Source organism: Eumetopias jubatus, unplaced genomic scaffold (genome assembly GCF_037043125.1).
Source record: "Eumetopias jubatus isolate StellerSeaLion01/CBP00866 unplaced genomic scaffold, mEumJub1_p1.0 scaffold_4, whole genome shotgun sequence".
Classification (NCBI taxonomy): domain Eukaryota; kingdom Metazoa; phylum Chordata; class Mammalia; order Carnivora; family Otariidae; genus Eumetopias; species Eumetopias jubatus.
The window spans coordinates 89702010-89723151 of NW_028274810.1; the positions used below are offsets into that span (position 1 = coordinate 89702010).

A 21142-nucleotide genomic window follows, 5' to 3' on the forward strand; every position below is an offset into this window, starting at 1 on the left:
CCTGCTCTGGGGAGGACACCGGAATCTGCTAACTCAGTGTAACAGCTGAGAAAACTGAGGCTCAGAAAGTACAGCCACTCATGGGGTCTTGGGCAAATTCCTCAACCCCTCTGTGACTCATTTCCCCCCATCTATAAGTTGGAGCTAGCAGCACTTGTTACGATGATTAAGCAAGTTATTATTTGTAAATCACTTAGAACAGTGCCTGGCACATATTAAGTATTATATGACTTGTTGCTAAAAAGGTAATAATAATGAAAATAAATACACTGGCCCAGCACACACAGAAAATAAGTGGAAGAATTATAACGAAAGTCTAGGGATCATTTAGGGGCACGGGGGCTAGAAGATGGGAGACCTTCTGGGGGTTCCGGGCTTAGTGAGCAGGTGATGCACGTGGCTGTCCAGGTGACATCTTACGTTCTCGTGGCCATGAGGTTTTCCTTCCCAGAACAGTTACCTTAAATACAACTTCATCTTTTTATGTTAAAGTGATATGCACTGTTAAACATGAATACCCTGGGCAAGTCTGACACAGCGAGCCACTATGAGCCATCAGTAATCGCTCACGAGAAATTGGTTGATGAGTTCCTTCTTGGCAAGTCAGCCTGTTGCTCCCCCCAGGAACTCTGACCCATCAGTCATGCCCACACCCGCCAGCACCAACCCCGCACCCTGCCCCAGCTTGCACCCCACATGAGGACCTGCTCCTGATCTTCTCCCCTTCGGCTCCGACAGCCCTTTCTTTCTTTCTTCCTTTCTTTCTTTCTTTTTTTAAGATTTTATTTATTTATTTGACAGAGAGAGACACAGCGAGAGAGGGAACACAAGCAGGGGGAGTGGGAGAGGGAGAAGCAGTCTTCCCGCGGAGCAGGGAGCCCGATGCGGGGCTCGATCCCAGGACCCTGGGATCATGACCAGAGCCGAAGGCAGACGCTTAACTCCGACAGCCCTTTCACCCAGCCCGGGGCCCAGTTCCTGCTTTTCCACTTTGTTTTTTGTGTTTTGTTTTGTTTTTAAAGATTTTATTTATTTGACAAAGAGATAGAGAGAGCCAGAGAGCACAAGTGGGGGGAAGGGGCAGAGGAAGAGGGAGAGGGAGAAGCAGACTCTCCACTGAGCAGGGAACCCAATGCAGGACTCGATCTCAGGACCCCAGGATCATACCTGAGCTGAAGGCAGGCGTTTAACTGACTGAGCCACCCAGGTGCCCTCCCCCCCACCCTGCTTTTCCACTTTGATCCTCTAATCCTGTCCTCAGTCAAGGATCAGTTTCCTCTACTGGCTGCTGACCCCCACCAGCTCTCTGAGTGGTGACCATGTGCAGCCCCCAAGGCCTACCTGCTCAGCCCAATTCTCTCAGCGAGCACTGGACCCTGGGATGGAAACCAGGCACTGACATCTCAACTCAGCCTGGGATCCACCCTATAAGCCCATCCCTTGTAACAACAGGTGCCACCGACCGAGAATTTTAAGCTCGGTGTCTTACGTGCTTACATCAGTTCTCACCAGATGTGCCCCACTCTCTCAAGCCCAGATCTCACTGGGCTAAAATCAAGGTGTTGGCAGGTTCAGTGTTTCCTTCTGGAGGCTCTAGAAAAGGATCCATTTCCTTGCCTCTTCCACTTTTAAGGCCCCTTGTTTTTTTTATTTTATTTTATTTTATTTGACACAGAGAGAGAGACAGTGAGAGAGGGAACACAAGCAGGGGGAGTGGGAGAGGGAGAAGCAGGCTTCCTGCGGAGCAGGGAGCCCGATGTGGGACTTGATCCCAGGACCCTGAAATCATGACCTGAGCGGAAGGCAGCCGCTTAACAACTGAGCCACCCAGGCGCCCCAAGGACCCTTGTGATTATATTGCACCCAACAAAACAATCCAGGATACCCTCCTGTTTTGAGATCAGCTGATTAGTGACCTTCTGCAACCTCAATTTCCACATGCCATGTTAACAAGGGATGTGCACAGGTTCCAGGGATGGTGATGCAGACATCGTTGGAGAGGCCCTCAGTCTGCTGGCCACATTAACCAGCAGGGAGTGGTGGGAACCAGGACAATCCAGACAGCACATACCCCTTCTAAAGGGGGCAACTGCTCCTCAGCCCTGGCTGATTTCATCACACATGAATCCAGGTTCAGTATGGCTGGATCTACCAATGTGGGGCTTGAACTCATGACCCTGAGATCTGAGCTGAGATCAAGAGTCGGATGCTTAACCAACTGAGCCACCCAGGCACCTCTGGATCTACCAGTATTTCAAATGAAGCTGGAAAATTAGAGTTTCAGGTGAAATTTTCCAATCTTGAAATCATTTGGCAAGGCTGAAAAAAAATTTTTTTTTCCGTGGGCTAGATTTGGCCTGTGGCCACCCAGGTGTGACCTCTGGATCTATCTGCACTCTATCAGCTATGGTGAGACTGTGAGAGCATTTACAGGCTCTGCGGGCTCTGTGGTATGAGGAGCAAGCTGGGCCTGGAGGGGGGAGGGAACGTGGTCAGGAGCATAGGGGGTACTGGTGGGGAATCCTCAGGGGAAAGTTTGGAGGGAGAAGGGACCAACCATTTCCCTAAGGGACCAACCATCACCTGCAGGAAGCAATGGTGCATCAAAGGGGACAGGAAATCAGGCAGAGACTGACCTGAAGAAATCAACCAGAGTAAGGTAGGCTTTATGCCTCATGACTTCAGAACAAATTAAGCACACGCTTTCTAATTTCAAAAGGTATCAGTTCTTCCCTTCCCCTTGAAAAAACTAGCAAGACTGGCAGGCTGACGGCAGGAATGGGGGTGAGAAGGAGGCTTTTCACCTTATGCCTTTTCATGCTTTCTGAATTTTGAGTCAGGTGTGTTACCTATTTAAAACATTAAATTGACATCCTTTTATAAATTTAAAAATATTTTCATATACGATAGTTCGCGCTAAAGGTGAAAACATAGATGCAGTTGTCATGGTGATTTCACTGCATTCCCATGAAGGTGATATGTGTGGCCTCATTGCAGAGAGGTTCAGAAACGGTGAAATGTTAAAAAAAAAAACTTTGGGCTTGTCATCTTAACTGACTGCTGCTTTTCCTTATCTTCACACAGCAAGACTTCAGCAAACCGGACTTGAGTCGTCGTCTTTTTTTTTTTTTAAGATTTTATTTTTAAGTAGTCTCTACACCCAATGTGGGGCTCCAACCCACAACCCCGAGACTGGGGTGTTCTTGAGTTCTATTCTATTCCATTCTAAATGGCAAAAAGCAGGGCACCCGGCTCAGTCAGTAGAGCATGCAACTCTTGATCTTGGGGTTGTTAGTTCAAGCCCCATATTGGGCCTAGAGTTTACTTAAAGAAATAAATGGCAGAAAGCTAAGGTTCTGGGGCACCTGGGTGGCTCAGTCATTAAGCATCTGCCTTCGGCTCAGGTCATGATCCCAGGGTCCGGGGATCGAGCCCCGCATCGGGCTCCCTGCTCAGCAGAAGCCTGCTTCTCCCTCTCCCACTCCCCCTGCTTGTGTTCCTGCTCTCACTAGCTCTCTCTCTGTCAAATAAATAAATAAAATCTTTATTAAAAAAAGGGGGGGCGCCTGGGTGGCTCAGTTGGTTAAGCAATTGCCTTCGGCTCAGGTCATGATCCTGGAGTCCCAGGATCGAGTCCACATTGGGCCCTTTGCTCAGCAGGGAGTCTGCTTCTCCCTCTGACCCTCCCCCTCCCCCCGTCATGTGCTCTCTCTCATTCTCTCTCTCTCAAATAAATAAAAATCTTAAAAAAAAAAAAAAGCTAAGGGTCTGACGTCAGTTGGCTGGTCCTTCCCACACTGGGTGACCTTGAGCAATGTACCTAACTTATTTAAACCTCAGTTTCTGCATCTATAAAATGGGAGTAATAATAATACCAACATCATGGGTTGTGATGAAGATTCATGAGTTAATGCAGGTAAAGCACCTGAAAAAGAGCAAAATCAGCATCCATATGTGCTGACTTGAATTATTAACTATTTTTACTATTCCCTTTTAACCTTGTTTCTTTTGAGTGGGGAAATTATGAGAACCACAAGAACTTAAGACATGTGATGTAGGCGGTCAAAAATAAAGTGGATTTAACTCCTGGTTCCCCAAATCCTTACAACCACCCAAGGGAGTAGCACTGTCTCTATTTCATAGGTAAGAGAACCTGAGGTTTGGAGTAGGTAAGCAAGTTGCACAAGGACACTGAATGTGGAGATTGAGAAGGTAGAGGCTCGAACCAGATTTTCAAGATTCGAGATCCCATGACTTTCCGTTCAAGTCTGTTTTGTGGTGTGATTATAAAATAACAGGGTTTGTGCATTTGGTTTGGGGACGGCCCCTCCCCCACCATGGCCCCAGATCTACTAGATTCCAAGGTGGGGGTCAGGTCAGGTCTCTGGCTCACAGTCTGGCCTCAGCTTTGGAGCCAAATTCGTTTCTCCCCCGGGAGGGAGACAGGGTTGGGGAGGGGGTGTCAGAGCATGGGGGCTACCACACAGACTCTGGCCCAGCTGCTGCTGCAGCTTTCTCACGGAGGAGGCTCTGTCAGCATCCCAAATCTGCAGCCTCCCCCTGACCCTTGTCCTCTAAGAAAGCAGTTGCTGCAGCTTGAAAACATATCTGGCACCAAACTGGTGCGGTAAATGCCCCAGAAAGATGGAGGGCACGGCGCAAGTAACTTTCACCATGTGGGAGAGCCCAGAGTTCGGCAGCTCGCCTCTGCAGGCTTCAGACCCGGCTCCTGCGCTTCCTGGCTGAGCAGCCTTGGCTTGCCTTTCTAGGGTTCCATATCTGTGCAATGAGATGCCAGGAGTGTCTATCACAAACGTTGTTGGGATACTTTCCTCCCGCCCCCAAGATTCTATTTATTTTTTTATTTATTTGAGAGCGAGCAAGATGAAAACGAGAGAGACAGAGAGAGTTGGGGGAGGAGCAGAGGGAGAGGGACAAGCGGACTCTATGCTGAGCAGGGAGCCCGACGAGGGGCTCCATCCCACCACCCGGAGATCACTATCTGAGTCGAAATCAGGAGTTGGATGCTTAACTGAGACTGAGCCACCCAGGCACCCCAAGTATACGTTTTTTCAAAGGAGCTTTAAGGGTGCCTGGGTGGCTCAGTCGGTTAAGCGCCTAACTCCTGGTTTCAGCTGGGGTCATGATCTCGGGGTGCTGAGATGGAGCCCAGCATTGAGTTTCATACTGGGTGAGGAGTCTGCTTGAAATTCTCTCTCCCCCTTTCCCTCTGCCCCTCCCCCCACTCCCCCCATACACGTGTTGCATGTATCAGTACTTCATTCCCTTGATTATTGCTGAATAATATTCCATTGTATGGAGGTATATCTGTTTATCCATTAATCAGTTGATGGACATTTGGGTTGATTCCACTTTTTGGCTACAGTGAACAATGTGGCCATGAGTATCCTTATACAAGTCTTTGGGTAGACATGTGTTTTTATTTCTCTTGGGTGGATGCCTACAAGAATTGCTGGGTCATATGGTCAATTTATGTTTTAACTTTTTAAGAAACTGCCAAACTATTTTCCAACATTTTCCATTCCCATCGGCAATGTATGAGGGTTTGTTGAGAGAGTTAAATGAGATCATTAACATAATGTGCTTAGCATAGTACCTGGTCATAGTGAATCTTCAAGACATGGTAGCTGGTGCTAACCGAGATCTTAATTGACAGTAGAATTGACACTACCCATGGCACTGGTGTCTTCTTCTCTGCAAAGAAGATGGATCTCAAAGAGACAGTCATTCTAAAGTATTAACACCCACATTCTTTTTTTTTTTAAAGATTTTTATTTATTGGGGCACCTGGGTGGCTCAGTCGTTAGACGTTTGCCTTTGGCTCAGGTCCTGATCCCAGGGTTCTGGGATCGAGCCCCACATTGGGCTCCCTGCTCGGCGGGGGGCCTGCTTCTCCCTCTCCCACTCCCCCTGCCCCTGCTTGTGTTCCCTCTCTCGCTGTGTCTCTGTCAAATAAATAAATAAAGTTTTTTATTTATTTATTTGAGAGAGAGAGAACACAAGCAGAGAAGGGGCAGAGGCAGAGGGAGAAGCAGATTCCCTGCTGAGCAGGGATCCCAACCCAGGATCCTGGGATCATGACCTGAGCCAAAGGCAGATGCCCAACCAACCAAGCCACCCAGGTGCCCCAACCCCCACATTCTTGACGCTCTTAGCCTGGCACTCAAGGCACGCCACACACCCCACCTCTATCTACTTATCCAGTCTTGGCCAGCAACAACCCACCTTCTAGCTGCTGCCCAAGCAAGCTGGTTAGCACTTCTGCTCACACCATTCTCTGCCCCCTTCCCTCCTGTCTTCCTCCTGCCTGCTCTTCATGTATTAAAATCTATCCTGGCCTTCAAGGCTCAGCTCCAGTGTTCTTTCCTCTCTAAGGTCTACCTTGGCTTTCTAACTAATTCGGTCAGTCCTGTCCAATCGGTTTCCACTAGCCATATGTGGCTACTGAGCACCAGAAATGTGGCTAGTCTGAACTGAGATGTGCTGCATGAGAAAATGCACACCACATTTTGATGTGCATGAAATCACATGTGTATGAATTTTGATGTGTGTGAATTTTCACCAGTGTGAGAAATAAATGTAAAACAAGTAGGGTTTTTTTGTATTAATTATATGTTTGAATGATAATATTTTGGGGTATTTGGGGTTAGGTAAAATACATTATTGAAATTAATTTCACCTGTTCTTACTTTCTAAATATGTGGCTGCTAGGAAATTTTAAATTACAAAGGTGGCTCCCACTCGTGGCTGCGTCATTGTTCTGTCAGACTGCGTTGGTGTAGAGCATCAATATCCTAACAGTTGCTGTTTATTGAGCACCTATTTCTTACATATTTCTGTTATCTGATGTAATGCTCAGCACAATCCTGTGGGGTAGATATTATGAATATCTCCTTTTTTACAGATAAGGAAACGGAGGGAGGGTGTGACCTCCCCAAGGTCACACAGCTGGACGCTAGCAGATTCAGTATTCAAACCCAAGTTGTCTGACTCCAAAGCAGATAGTCTTCCATGGGATTTTGCTGCAGACTACTAAAGCACCAAGGGCTTTGGGGTCTCCATGGGGTGTCTTTGGCTGGAATTAGAACGGCTCTGCATGGTAATGAATCATGCTAATCAGAAACTCTGAATGCTTGTCTTTCATAAATACAAAATGAGAAAACAGATTAATTAATATAAGCAATGCACTTGGAATAAATTGGATCTTGGGATCTGTGGGTGGAATAAAAGCCTGAGGACCACTGATCTAAACAAATATCTCATTTTGCAGGTGGGTAAACTGATGCCCAAAGAGGACAGAGGATTTGCCCAGGGTTGTCAGCTAGTGGCAGAGCCACGTGCAAAAGCTGGGTTTCCAAGATTCTGGGCTGAGCTTCCCTGCATGTACCTCTGGGTCTTTGCCAGGATGGTCTCTCTGCCCTAAGCCCCTTGGAAGCCCTTTGTCTTGAATCAGCCTCCTCCCTCCCCCAAGCCCTGTCCCAGGGACTAGACAGGAGGGGACCAGGAGACCCAACCCATTTCCCATCAGGGTCCCAAGGCCACCATCCGGTCCTGGGCCAGGAATTCCTTTCAGAGACTGAACTAAACTGGGCCGAAAATAATGCTGAACCCTTGGACGCCTCCGAGAGCCCCTATTCCTACTGGACCCTGGTCTAGCAGGCCACCCCAAGTCTCTTCCCTGCCGGCTCTCTGGGCTCCCCCAGTCTTCCCCTTGCCAGCTCCCATCTGCACTCATAGTGTGTGTGTAGGGAGAGGAATGTTTAAACAAACTGCCCACATCCCAGGTTCCCTCTCGCCAGCCCTCTCCAAACAGGCAGGAGACTGTGCTAAATCCAGCAGCGCCCTATGTGCCAACCAAGGAGAGCCATAGCCAGAGGCACAGACAAGGAGCCACCAAGAAACAGACAACACACAAAGAGGCACAGAGAGCGTGTCCGAGACAAAGAGAGGAGATAAAGGATGGGTATTTAGATCTAGATAAAGAAAGACAAGGAGTAAGAGACGAAGAGAATAGAAAGAAGAAGGAAGAGATGGAGGAGCGAAGGGGATTCACGGAAAGGAAAATTAGAAGAACGAAAAATAGGAAGAAGACCGAGAAATTAGAATTTGAGAAAAGTGACTGCGGGACAGACCGAACGGGCAGGAGGGCGAAGGGGGAGAGAGGCCGACAACGAGAGCGCGAGGGCTCAGCGAGCTGGGGCGCCGGCGGCGCGGGGCGCGGGGGACGCGAGGGCCCCGGGGGGGGGGGGTCGCGAGGGGCGCGGGGGTCCGGGGGGGGCGGGCCCTTCTCCGGGAGCCTCGCCCCGCTGCGCCGGTCCCAGCAGCCACATTCCTCCGGGTTTCCCACACGCTCGCCATCAAAGAGTCCCCAAAGCCTAGCTTTTCCCGCGCCCCTCCCCCGCCAGGGCTGGAGAAGCTATTTTTCACCCCCTCCTGGTCTTTAATCTGTTGTGGGGAAAGAAAGCGGCTTTTGTTGGGCGAGGGGCTGCGCGGGGGGTGGGGAGGGGGCGCCGGCGATTGTGTGTCCCGCAGCTGCGCGCCTGGGGCCGCCGGGGGTGGGGGCGCGGGGCGCGGGCGGCGAGGGCCAGGAGGGTCGGGCAGGGCAGGGGAGGGAGCCGCGGGGCCTGGGGGGAGCGGGCGGGGAGGGTTGGGGTGGGGACCACAGGGGGCGGGCAGTGAGGGCCCGGAGGGTCAGGCAGGGCCGAGGTGGGGCGCCCTGGCGCAGGCTAGGAGGGCCAAGGTCGGACAGGGCCAGAATGGGGGCAGTCAGGGCGCAGGGGTGAAGGCGGAGGGGGTCACAGTAAGTGAGGGAGTGAAGGAAAAGGCCACCGGGCATGCAAGCTCATTGTCCTCTTGGCTCTATTTGCACCTGGTCCGAAGATGGCGGGGGGGGGGGGGGGGGGTGCCGCGGGGGGCGCGGGGGGGAGATGGACACATACTGAAGCAGGCACATTAGGGAGAAGGCTGCACACCCAAAGCAGCTCGTATACCAGGCAGGGAGCCACACCACGCATCTAGGGAAACACACACACTCTCACCAGGGGCCCAGACACACAACCCTCAAGGAGGATCCCAAAACCCAGAGAAGGGCGAAGGCCACACACTCAGGGAGGAACACACACGTTCCGAGAAGAACCCACTTACTCAGAGACACACACCTACACTGCCTGACACCATGAGGGTCTGTTGAGCAAAATGGATTTCAAATGTGAATTTCTTTCTCCCTGCATCCTCAATTCCTCCTTAAGACAGTTGCCCATTCTCCAGCATTTGCTTCCTTTCACCCTCCAGTTGGTAGCCTGGCTCACTGCACAAGCTTTGGACTCAGGCAGCTCTGCTGTGCCTCCCAACAGCTGTGTGACCTTGGGTAAGTCACCTCACCCCCCTGAGCTGCAACTGATATGAGGATTGAGAGAGAGAAAATATATGTAAGATGCCTGGCTCATTCTTGGCACTCAGCAAAGGTCGTCCTTTGCTGCCATGATGACACTCAGGACAGCTCTAGTCCACAGGAGGCTCTCTCTGAGCCATAGGCTGCAGCCCCTGTGTTTTCAGACACCCCTGCATTTCCAGCTCACTGCAGAGCTCTGGCCTGGTTGAGGGTAGAGGAGCCCTTCCCTCTCTGGCAGGGACACCTGTCTCCCAGGTCAGACCCCCCCTTTTGACCTCAGTACCCACCCTCCAAGCCTTTGAACTGCAGCTGGGACCTAGGCCAACACAAGACAGTATCTGGGAAGGGTGAACATTGCTTTTCAAGGCCTTTGGATGGAGCACCTTTTTTCTTTCTTTGGACTACATCTTTCTAAAGCCTTTTCTGACCCCCTTTAGTGGGAGCCCAAATCCACTGCTGGCATCTGCAGCAAAAACACGATGCCCGAGAGTCACAGAATCAGAGTCATCCAGTATAACTTGCATTTGAGTTTTAAATCCCTCCACCCCCAAGGGGTCTCCTAAAAGTGATGACTGAGGTGGAACTTAATTCAGTACATCTTTACTAAGTGCTCACTCTGTGCCAGGCACTGGGAAGTATACTGAAACCAGAGAGATAAAGACCACCTGACCACAAGGCAGGTGAGCTATATGCCCATATGGCGGTTGGGAGTGTTCATTGAAATCCTGAATGAAAGTGCTTTGGAAATAATAAAACCTCTGCAATATATTCGTTTCCTTTTATTGTTTTTTATTTTTATTTTTTTAAAGATTTTATTTATTTGACACACACACAGAGAGAGAGAGAGAGAGAGAGAGAGAGAACACAAGCAGGGGGAGTGGCAGGCAGAGGAAGAAGGAGAAGCAGGTTCCCAGTTGAGCAGGAAGCCCAATGTGGCGCTCGATCCCAGGACCCCGGGATCATGACCTGAGCCGAAGGCAGATGCTTAACCAACTGAGCCACCCAGGTACCCCCTTTTGTTGTTTTTTTTTTTTAAGTCATGGTTAAACTCCCACATAACCCACTGATGCTCTCCAAATTCTAGAAGTTCCAAAACTGTCCCTGCTTCACAGGTTGTTACTGGCCATACTCACTAGCCTAGAGATGCTAGGGTGAGAGAACCAGTCCTTTGTGTCTGCACACTGCGTGTAGTTTGAATATGTCGTGTGTATCAGGATTTGAACCATAGACCCAGATTCAAATCTTGATCGGTGGAGTTTTAACCAACCAGCTGTGTGACAAATCTCTTTGAACTTCAGGATCTTTGTCATAATAATACCTACCCCCAAAGACTCTAGAGCAGATTATGTAAGATAGAGTTTATAAAGCACCCAACAAAGGATAGGTTCTCAGGAAATAAACTCCCTACCTGCTTCCCTGTGGGTGTCCACCCCTCCACCCCAGATACCAAGCCAGCTCCTGGACATCCCATGGTCACTGCTTACCTGTTGAAGCAAGGGGTTAGTTAACTTCAGGGTGGTATGACTGGACCAAACTAGGTTGGATTTGGGTTGGAAGAAGAAGACAGGGAGGAAACTCAATTCCAAACTGACTCTTAAAAACAGGAGTAGTCATTCTGCACTTTAAGAATAAATGTCCCTGGGGCGCCTGGGTGGCTCAAATGGTTAAGCGTCTGCCTTCGGCTCAGGTCATGATCCCAGGGTCCTGGGATCGAGCCCCGCATCGGGCTCCCTGCAGGGAGTCCGCTTCTCCCTCTCCCTCTACTGTTCCCCCTGCTTGTACTCTCTCGCTCTCTCTGTCAAATAAATAAATAAAATCTTAAAAAAAAAAAAAAGATAAAGGAGAACAAGAACAAAACTAAAATTAAAAAAAAAAAAGAATAAACGTCCCTTAGGGGCGCCTGGGTGGCTCAGTCATTTGTTAAGTGTCTGCCTTTGGCTCGGGTCGTGATCCCAGGGTCCTGGGATTGAGCCCCACATAGCAGCGGGCTCCCTGCTCCGCAGGGGGCCTGTTTCTCCCTCTCCCACTCCCTCTGCTTGTGTTCCCAATCTCACTGTGTCTCTCTCTGTCAAATAAATAAATAAAATCTTTAAAAAAAAGAATAAATGTCCCTTAAAACATGGACAGGAAAGGACTTTTGGGGGAATGAAAAAAACTTCAATTTTCCAAGAAATTTCCAAAGTTCCCTGAGTCTCTTTGCTTAGAAAACAAAGGTTTTCCCTTAATGTCCCTGACACCTTAGGGTCTGTCTTGTCTGTCTTCCTATGAAATGCACCCCCCACGCTTGCTTTTCTCTATCCAGTAGAATAAAATGCTCTCGGGTCCAAGCTACCTTCCCAAGAGGTCCCTTGAAGGAACAGAACGAAAAGCATAGTCACAGAAGGGCAAAAGCTTTGAGACTGGCAGATATGGGTGCAAATCTTGGATCTGCCACTTACTGGCTATGTGACCTTGGGCAAGCATATTAACCTCTCTGAGCCTCAGTTTCCTTGTCCATAAAATGCATCAGTGAGATAATGTATGAGAAGGCAAACAGTTAAGATTCAATGAAGGATGATGATGATGATGATGATGATTGCACCAAGGACTTCTTAACTGTAAGATAGCCTATCTTGGAGGCCTCTGAAATCCCCACCCCTATAAGGACTCAAGCCTTAGATGCCCATGCTTCCTACAGTCCCTTCTCAGTATTACCCACATTCCTGAGAACAGTCTCAGCAGGAACCATTAAATGCACCTGGCACCACCTACCTATTCCACCCACCAGGGGTACATCACATCATAGCACAGAAAAATAACTAATTGGTTCCCACAGCACTTTCCATCCCTCCTCTCCTTTGATCCTCCCAGTGTAAGTGGATATTATTTTCCTCCCCATTCTACAGAGGAGACAACTGAGGCAGAGTGAGGTCCAGTAGTCTATACAGGAATTTGAGGCTGGTCTTGATTCTGAATTCCCTGTGCTTTCCTTGCGTCACATGAGTCTTAAGCAGCACTTTGAGGTCTAATCTCCCTGAGGGGAGAAGGAACCTGTTCTATGTGCCCGGCTGGAACATCCTCAGCACACGGTTACAGGCACTTTGGGAGCAAACAGGTACCTATTAGGAAATGCAGCCTCTCGGGATGTTCTGAGACCACAGCAGGCCACCCTAATGCTGATGAGAGTTAGAGGACAGAGTGGACGGGGAGCCAAGTGAGGGGGACGGCCCAGTCCTGGCCCCAGGTCTGCAGCTGACATCCCAGTAACCTTGGGCAAGTTTTTGAGGTTCCCTTGATTCCAACTTTACAACATAACTGCGGAAAAAATAGGTAGACAAATAGATAGAAACTCAGTTCAGGCCAAAAGACATCTGCAGTTCTCATCATCATTACTTTGGCTTTGAAGGAGACAGCTCAGAGACCCCCCATCACTTTTTAAAATTTTAGAGACAAAACAGTATAACTTAATAGTTTTGCCAACTCTTCAAAAAATCAGAGAACACAACACTGAACACAACACTGAATTTTTTTTCTTTTCTTCTTCTTCTTTTTTTTTTCTTTCAATTTTGGCAAAGGAAGATTCAGTTCCTGGAAATGCTTACAAAATGATTCCTGACACTGGGAGGAGATAGTTTAAAAAGGAAGATGGAGATGACAAAGAAAAACTAGATACATATATAGATCAAGGAAGAAGGTGGAAAGAAAGAATAAACAAAAGGAAGAAAAGAAAGAACTAAAAGAGGGAGGGGGGAAAAAGACTTTAAAGGGCCCCAATTCAGGGAACGTTATCAAGTTCCCAGCATCTGCAATTCACGAGCCGCTCGCCGGTCGGGAAGGCGCAGACCCCGCCCCTTTCTCGGGTGTCGGGCGCTCATTGGTGGGGGCGGCAGTCGCCGACCGGTGACTGCCCGAGGAAAGGTTGCCTGGGACACGCATCCCTGTGTGAACGCATGACGTCCCACCCTGGCGCCAGGCTGTCTGGGGCTGAGTCTTAGATCAACACAGCTGTGGGACCGGGACCCACAGCTGGGCAAAGGAGCGGATTCCTCAACAAAAAATAGGATTGTGAGAAAAGTTCTGAAACAAAAACAGCGCAGACAAAAGCCTTAATGACATCCTTTCATAAAAATAAAAAATGCAAGAGGGGGGAAAAAGCTGGTAAAAGGAGCAGAACAGAACAGAAAGTTCAGAGGCATTTGGAATAAGAGGCTGAGGCCCCGCCACCACCAAACTAGTTGCAAAGGCCTGAGCTAGCCCTCTAGTCCGCTGTTGGAAAAAGAAGTCTCTCGGGTTCAAACTTTATTCAGTGTTCCCAACCATACCCTGCTTCTTTCAGAATTAGAATCTTAGATTGGAGAAGACCCCTAGAGGTCCTTTGCTGCCTTCTCCCCCCCCCCCCCGCCCCGTCCACCCCCCATTTTGCAGAAAATTCAGCCCAGGAAGGAAGAAAACGTGTCCAAGGCCACATTGCAAGTTACTCGTGTGGCCAAGAGAGAATTCTGCTTGCTAATCTCACTGCATCCTTCTACTGCCTTGTGTCACACAGCCCATGAGCATTTCAGTCTGAAAGCATCTTGGGAAATAATAAATGTGAAAGTGCTTTGCAAACAGGTACCCGAGCCTGAGGCATCAGTGGTAGTAACAGCGGAGGGAAAAGGAGAGAAGAGAACCTGTATGGACCTGTGGACCCAGCACCTACCACACACCTGGCCCCATGCTGTGTCCCCAGGCACCGAGGAGACTAAAAGATCTGGTGGAGAGAGCATGTCAAGTGCCTTGCAGAGCAGAGGCATGCGATAATTATTTGTTGAATAAATGAGGTAGGTCTAATTAGCTTCATTTTATAAACTGGGGAATTGAGGCAAGGGGAGTTGACTTAGTTCAACATCATTAGTAAAAGAGAAGAACAGGGATTTGAACATAAATCTGCCTGGCCCTGAAGGCCATGATTTTTCAGAACCACCTCCAGCCCCCCAACCCCCACCCTGGCCCCGGCTTGACCATTTTGCACAAACCACGGAAGTCTGTGCGGTAGAAAAGGAAAGGGTTTTCTATTTGGTCACTCAGGAGTCTTGCAGAGCCACCATTTTCCCTTCCCATGACCAAATAGCTGACATTCTCTTCTTTTAACGGCTATAGCATTTATAGACTGACTTGTGCACTTACAGGTTATTTTCTTCCTCCTTCTTATGCTAAAGAATATAAGAAACTTGAAAACATTAACATTTTAGGGAGAAATCTTTAGAAGACCCCTTTCTTGACACAGAGCCCTGTGGTTTGATGGCAAACAATGGGACTTCAGGGTTGGTTCTGCCATTAGCTTTGGCATGAACTTGGACATGTTTTATAGCCCCTCTCTGGGCCCTTTACCACCCTACACCTGCCTGTCCAAATTTCATAAAGCCTTAGATTTCCATTGTTGGAAAGGATTTAAAATAATCACTTAGCACCATCTCACCGTATTATTCATAAGGCAACCAATGCCAGGGTACCTGGGCTTGTTCAAGATCCTATGGCTGGGACATTGATTCCTAGTCCAGTGTCCTTTCTACCACGACAATTTTGAGATTCTCTTAGCTCTGAGCTCCCATTGTCCTGTTAATCAGTGCCACATACTATAGAACTCTTAATTGTTTCCTGTGTTAATTTTGTCTCCCCAAATTGTGAGATTCTTGAGAGCAGGAGCCACTGTTTTATGTAAGGTGACTCCATAAATATTTACCAGCTGATTGACTTAGGAAGCAACCATTGGGGGAATCCCACCTGGGATTCCAAGATGAAAACCAGCATTTTGAGGCTGCAAATTCCCCAAAGTTCTGGGAAAGTGACAAGAAGACAAGCAAAGAATACTGAGTGCAATGTCCTGTTGCAATACAGGGCTTAGCTTCCCTGTCCTCTGATCCCTTTCCTGGGCTCTCAGATAGAGCTGGAGCTATTTCAGCAAGGCTAAGAATAATCAAGTCCAGGTGGCTTACACTTCCAAAGCAGAAAGGGACAGACAATAGAGTGATGAAATTACCAAACTATTGTTTTCTACACAGAGGTGTGTGGAAAATGTGTGTGTGGGGGGCACAAAGCAAGAGTTAAAAGATTGGTTGACTCAGTGGGGGACCCCTAAAAAGATTTATATAGAAATCATCCTGTCTGTCGCCCCATATTTAAAACTCCGTCCAAAATTCTAATCAAACTCACTTCCAAAACACAATTGGCATATCTTTGGCTCCCTATGGAGTGCATGGGGCCAGAGTGTGGGAGCTCCCTTCTTGCCCCATGCAAAAATCACGGATTCAGCCTGCTTTCTTCTTTCTTTTTTTTCTTTTCCCGTTGCTCAAATAAATAGTGTTCTTTGCTCAAACCTCCTTCCCCTCCTCCTTCTGCAATCTCAGCCCTAGCTCAAATCTGTTTTCTTCATTGTAACCTCAGCTTCACCGCAATTAATTTTTTTCCCCTCTGGTCACAAGATAATTCCTGACGCCAGTGAGTCTGGAGGTCAGACGAACAGCAAATTGGGGAACAAGGCGGCACTAATTCCTTACAAGTTTCCCTTGAAAAATCCTTTGCTTAAAAAAAAAAAAAAGCTTCTTTGCTGTTCAGGGATTTATGACCTCAGAGGAGCTGTGGGTTCGAACTAGTGTTGGGCTGTGGGTGGACTGGCAGGGGGCAGGGGAGCTCAAAGATCTGGGGCGCTGCCAGGAAAAGGCAAATTCTTAAAGTTAATGGTTTTAAGTGATTTTTAAAATCCTTGCTGGCCAAGAGGCCTGCCTCTCCCCAGTATCAGCGCTTCCTCATTCTTTGAATCCGCGGCTTCGCGGTATTCGGCGTCACACCAGCCGGAGGAAGCCTGTTTGCAATTTAACCGGGTTGTGAACGCCCAGGGTTGGCGGAGGCGGGGCCGAGGCGCACGCTTTGCATAAAGGGGCGTGCCTTCGAGGCGGGCTCTATAAGTAGGGCCGCGGCTAGCGTGCGCGCGTTGCCAGCTGTTGTTGGGGTTCTTTGCCTCTCTTCGTCCTTTCGGCACCTCCAGTCTCATTCCTCAGAATGAAGGCGCTGAGCCCGGTGCGCGGCTGCTACGAGGCCGTGTGCTGCCTGTCGGAACGCAGCCTGGCCATCGCGCGCGGTCGCGGCAAGGGTCCGGCAGCAGAGGAGCCGCTGAGCCTGTTAGACGACATGAACCACTGCTACTCGCGCTTGCGGGAACTGGTCCCCGGAGTCCCGCGAGGCACTCAGCTTAGCCAGGTGGAAATCCTGCAGCGCGTCATCGACTATATCCTCGACCTGCAGGTGGTTCTGGCCGAGCCCGCCCCTGGACCCCCAGACGGCCCGCATCTTCCCATCCAGGTGTGTGGGGGCGTGCGCGGGAGCTGGGGCGGGGCTGAGCTCCAGAGCCGGGAAGCTGCCAGCACCCCTAAAACCCCCAAATGCCATGCATGACTTTCCCCTCTTTCCCTTCTCTCAGACAGCCGAGCTCGCTCCGGAACTTGTGATTTCCAACGACAAGAGGAGCTTCTGCCACTGACCTGGCAGTCCTGGCGCCTCCAGGTGAGTATCCCCGCCTTCCCCCAGGGGGTGGAGGTGGGGCGGTGCTTAAACGACAAATTTTGGAATTGGTTGGCCTTTTAAGGGATTACTGCCTCCTCAATTTGGGGAAAAGGAGGCGGGAGAGGGGCCAGTGACTTACCCGTGGTTACATTAAATGAATGACAGAACCAATTCCCATCCAATGTGCGTTTCAACCTTGAACGCATTTTGCTCCTGCCCTCCCCCGAAGGCCAAAGACACGAGAAAAAAGAAGGCGCAGGTAAATAAAATAACCGTTCTGTTTGTAGATTGGAATCGTAAAGGAAGCTGTCTTCCTCAGCCCTCTCCCAGCTAGTGTCAATTCCAAGAGGGCGGGGTGGCTGCAAGCTCCGCCTGTGGTCCTTTGGCGCCAAATGGGTGGGGGCAGCATGGTGCTCGGAGTTATCAGCTGGAGGTAGAGACCAAGTTTCCTCCCTGGCGCCGGGCAGTCTGCGGACGGCCCCCGCCTCGGCGCGCTCGGCGGAAACTGATGGCTCCCTGGTGTTCTTTCCTCCCCCCGCCCAGAACGCAGGTGCTGGCGCCCGTTCCGCCTGGGACCCCGGGACCCTCTACGGCCGGAAGCCCGAGGGCATGGATGGGCCCCAACCTCGCCCTGCCCATTTGACTTCCCCAAACCCCTGCCTCGAGGCTGGACTTGGCGCCCGGGAACGAAGGACTGTGAACTTGGGTGGCCTAAAGAGCCAGAGCTAGCTCTGGGCACCAGCTGGGCAACGTCTCCCAGCCCCCACCCCACCCCCAAGTTTTAAAGACTGTCTTTCACAGTGTGGAGGTTGGAGGGGGGAGTGGCTGCTCTCCAAAGTCTGCCAAGGCAGCAGTAGAGCTGGTCTTCTGGTCTCCTTGGAGAAAGGCTCTGTTGCCCTGATTATGAACTCTATAATAGAGTATATAGCTTTTGTACCTTTTTTGCAGGAAGGTGACTTTCTGTAACCATGCAATGTATATTAAAACTTTTTATAAAAGTTAACATTTTGCATAATAAAACGGTTTTTAAACACTTGAGTATATAATTTGTTTCCTTAAGTGCTAACCCTCTCATAAGGCTGAATTTAGGGGAAGTAAATGTCCTTCTTGGACCTTGGGAAAAGCAAGCTTGCTTATTTAAGGGAGATGGAGAAATGCCAGCTGAGACTGGAATGGGGGGGCAGTGGAAAGGGCTCATATGGGAGCCCCATGTCCATTAAGGGTTGGGTGCAGGGAAGATCCTGGCCCTGTCCCCTCATTTACAGATGAGGGAAGATGTGAGGGGAGCTCACCCAGCAAGTTAGGAGCTCAGGATAGAACTTAGGTCTCCTGAGTCCCAGTTTCTTAAGTCCCTTGAGCTGTTTTGCTACATTACCAGATGGCTTCAGTGTCATTAATTATTCATGATGTCTTTCTAGCAGGGGATGTGGAAGAGTGGAGTCTCACCTGGTGCCCAGACGGCTGGTGGTTGATAGACCCATTTCAGAGATGAATAAGCAGATCAGGGCCTGGTTTCATTTCCCTCCTCTTGCTCTCTGATTTGGCTTCCTCTTGCGCTTCCAAATTTGGAAAAAATAGGAGAGGGGTTTTTCTTGTCCCTCAAATCCCCAGCCACTCTTAGAATGATTTGGGGGCTGGCTGGGGAACACTAGTACCAATCCCTCTCCTACCACCAGGTAGTTGAAGACCGAGCCTAGACTGGGAATTTGAAGAAGCAGCCCCACAGCCCCCATTCCTTCTGGTATTTCCTTCCCATAACACCTCCACTGGGAGTCTACTCTGTGAGCATCTCTAACACTATGTCAGAAATGGAGAATCTGAGGCTCAGTGGATAATGGGTCTGAGCCGGGTTCTCACAGCCCCTTGAGAGAAAGAGATGGGATTTTAACCTAACTACAGCGATGACAATTGCAGTGGACAGGAGCAGAGCTACTGAGAGTGGGGCAGAGGGCAAGACCCCCAACCCATACCATCCCCCTTTGCCCCCCACCTGACAGCTCCCCAGGTGGGCTCCACCAGGCTCCTGGCCTCACTAGATTCCTGTTTATGCTATGATCTCATCTGTGTGTTGGCCCCTGGCATGAGTTATTTCAATATTTCATAACAAACAGGTCACGTCATCACCCTTCATTCCTTAACCCTGGTGAGCTTTCAGGGGTGAACAGGGGCATGTGGTAGGGAGGCAACCTCTTGTCCTTGCCAACCGGCTGACCAGTGGTTCCCAACCTGTTTCCTGGTTTCCTCTGATGATCTGGTGGGAGGTGTGAGCACTCCAGAAAATACACACGCACATGCACACGCACCCCCTTTGCAGAGTCATAGCAGCCCTCCAGTCCCCTGGGAAGTCCTCAGTCCCCATGTGAGGAACTCTTGTCTCAACCAAGTAGACCCAGGTTGGGTCTCCCTTGGTTTGTTTTGCTAGGGGTGCTGTGCTGGCTCTGGGGACCGCCACACAGGGGTGCAAATTCTTGCTCTGCCACATCCTAGATGTACAACGGCAAGCTAGAGACTGCCCCGCTTGACCCTCAGTTTCCACATCTAGGCAAGATCGCTGATCCTGAGCCATCCACTCCGAGGCACCTGGCCCTACCTTTGACCATTAATGGCAGACATTGAACTCCTCTTCTGCCGTTTCTGCCACAGCATGCTGCTTCCTGTTCACTCAGAAGCTGGGGGACTGGGGACGGCTGGAAAGACCCAAATCGCTCATCTGTCGTGTGACCTTGAGCAAGCCGCTTTACCTCTCCAAGCCTCTCTCCTCCTTTGCCCAGCAGCTAGCAGTTCGTGTACGGCCGTCTCCCTGGACGGAAGATAATGGTGGGAAAGTTCTTTGAAATGCATCACACACCTACAAGGTATTATTAAGCTAATTCCAAGGAAATTGCCTGTCAGGTCTGCTGAGACTGAGCTGTTCAGGTGGCTGGGACAAAAGCTGAAACCAGCATGCCAATTCATTAGTCATTAGAGAGTGAAAGCAATTTGGCCGTGGGTCGGAAAACTCTCAGAATGAGGATAGTGTCTTCTGTCATAATCACCTATCGAGTGCTGCCAGGTGCCAGGCTCTATTTTATCTTTATTTTTTCTAATCCTCACCACAACCCAGCCAAGGGGGTATCATTATCCCCATTTTACAGAAGAAACAGATTCAGAGAGGCTGAATGACTTGATGCAGGTCACACCGCAGAGAAGTGGCACAGCAAGGATTAGTAAACCCAACTCCATGTAGCTTCAGAACCCATATTCTCACTTCCCCTCCAGGCCAGCTCTTCTCCCTCGCCATTCCCTGCACCTGGTACTTGTTTAGTCCCCAATGTGTGTTTGCCGAATGAAAGACTCAGGGCCACCCCAGTCCCTCTCCCTCATCTGTGAAAGGGGGTGATGGTACTTCCCTTGCTGGTTTGTGACTCGGATTAAAGGTAACATACATAAAGCATCTCCCAGGTTCCCTGAAACACAAGATTCACTATTAGCTGGGTGTCTTAGGTTCATTATCGCATCAGCTCTGAAATAGGGACATTTGGAAGAGATTTTTACTTTTTAAATAAAACAAACAAGACAGCCAGGCTCAGAACGGGCGAAGCAACTTGCCCATAGCCACACAGCTCCTAAGTAACAAAGCAGGGATTCAAATTCAGGCCCGTGACACCGGAGATGGTGCCCTTTTGAGGAGGCCAGTTATAGCTCTCCCCAGCTGTGGATGCGCCCGACAACCTTTAATTATCTGTCCTCCCGGCCTCATCACCTTTCATGGCCACCACTCTTCTCCATTCCCCAGGCTACACTCTAAAACCTCCTATCGCTCTCTCTTTCCCGCAGAACTGCTTCTCGGGGTCCCCTCTGCCCGCTCCCCTCTCTTGCAGCTCGCCCCTGTCCACCCGCCGCGGCTCAGGGCCCGGGCAGGGGCGGAGCCTCGGCCCACGTGGCCCAAGCCCGGCGGGGCGGAGGCGAGCCGGCCCCGCCCTGGCCCCGCCCCGCCCCCGGCCCCGCCCCGCCCCCGGCCCCGCGACCCGCGCTCCCCCCGCGGGCCCTGGGGGCCGCTCGCAGGTGTTCGCTGGCGCCCGGATGTCTGAGCTCTGGCTCCGCTCTGGCTCCGGCTCCCTCCGCAGCCTGCGGGCGGGGCTCCCAGCCCATCCGGAGCCTCGCGGCGCCCCCGCCACTCTGCCAGCAGCGCGGCCTCCCAGTTCCCAGCCTCCCAGCCTCCCAGCCTGGGAG

At 50.3% G+C, this 21142-nt stretch overlaps 1 protein-coding gene across 1 annotated transcript; it reads left to right on the top strand.

Moving 5' to 3' along the window:
- Nucleotides 1–16351: 16351 nt before the first annotated feature.
- On the top strand, nt 16352–17963 carry ID3 (inhibitor of DNA binding 3). The gene is made up of 3 exons (XM_028096686.2): nt 16352–16729; nt 16848–16930; nt 17474–17963. The coding sequence occupies exons 1-2, from the start codon at nt 16430–16432 to the stop codon at nt 16905–16907; spliced, it is 360 nt and encodes a 119-aa protein (XP_027952487.1). The 5' UTR covers nt 16352–16429; the 3' UTR covers nt 16908–16930; nt 17474–17963.
- Nucleotides 17964–21142: the final 3179 nt, after the last annotated feature.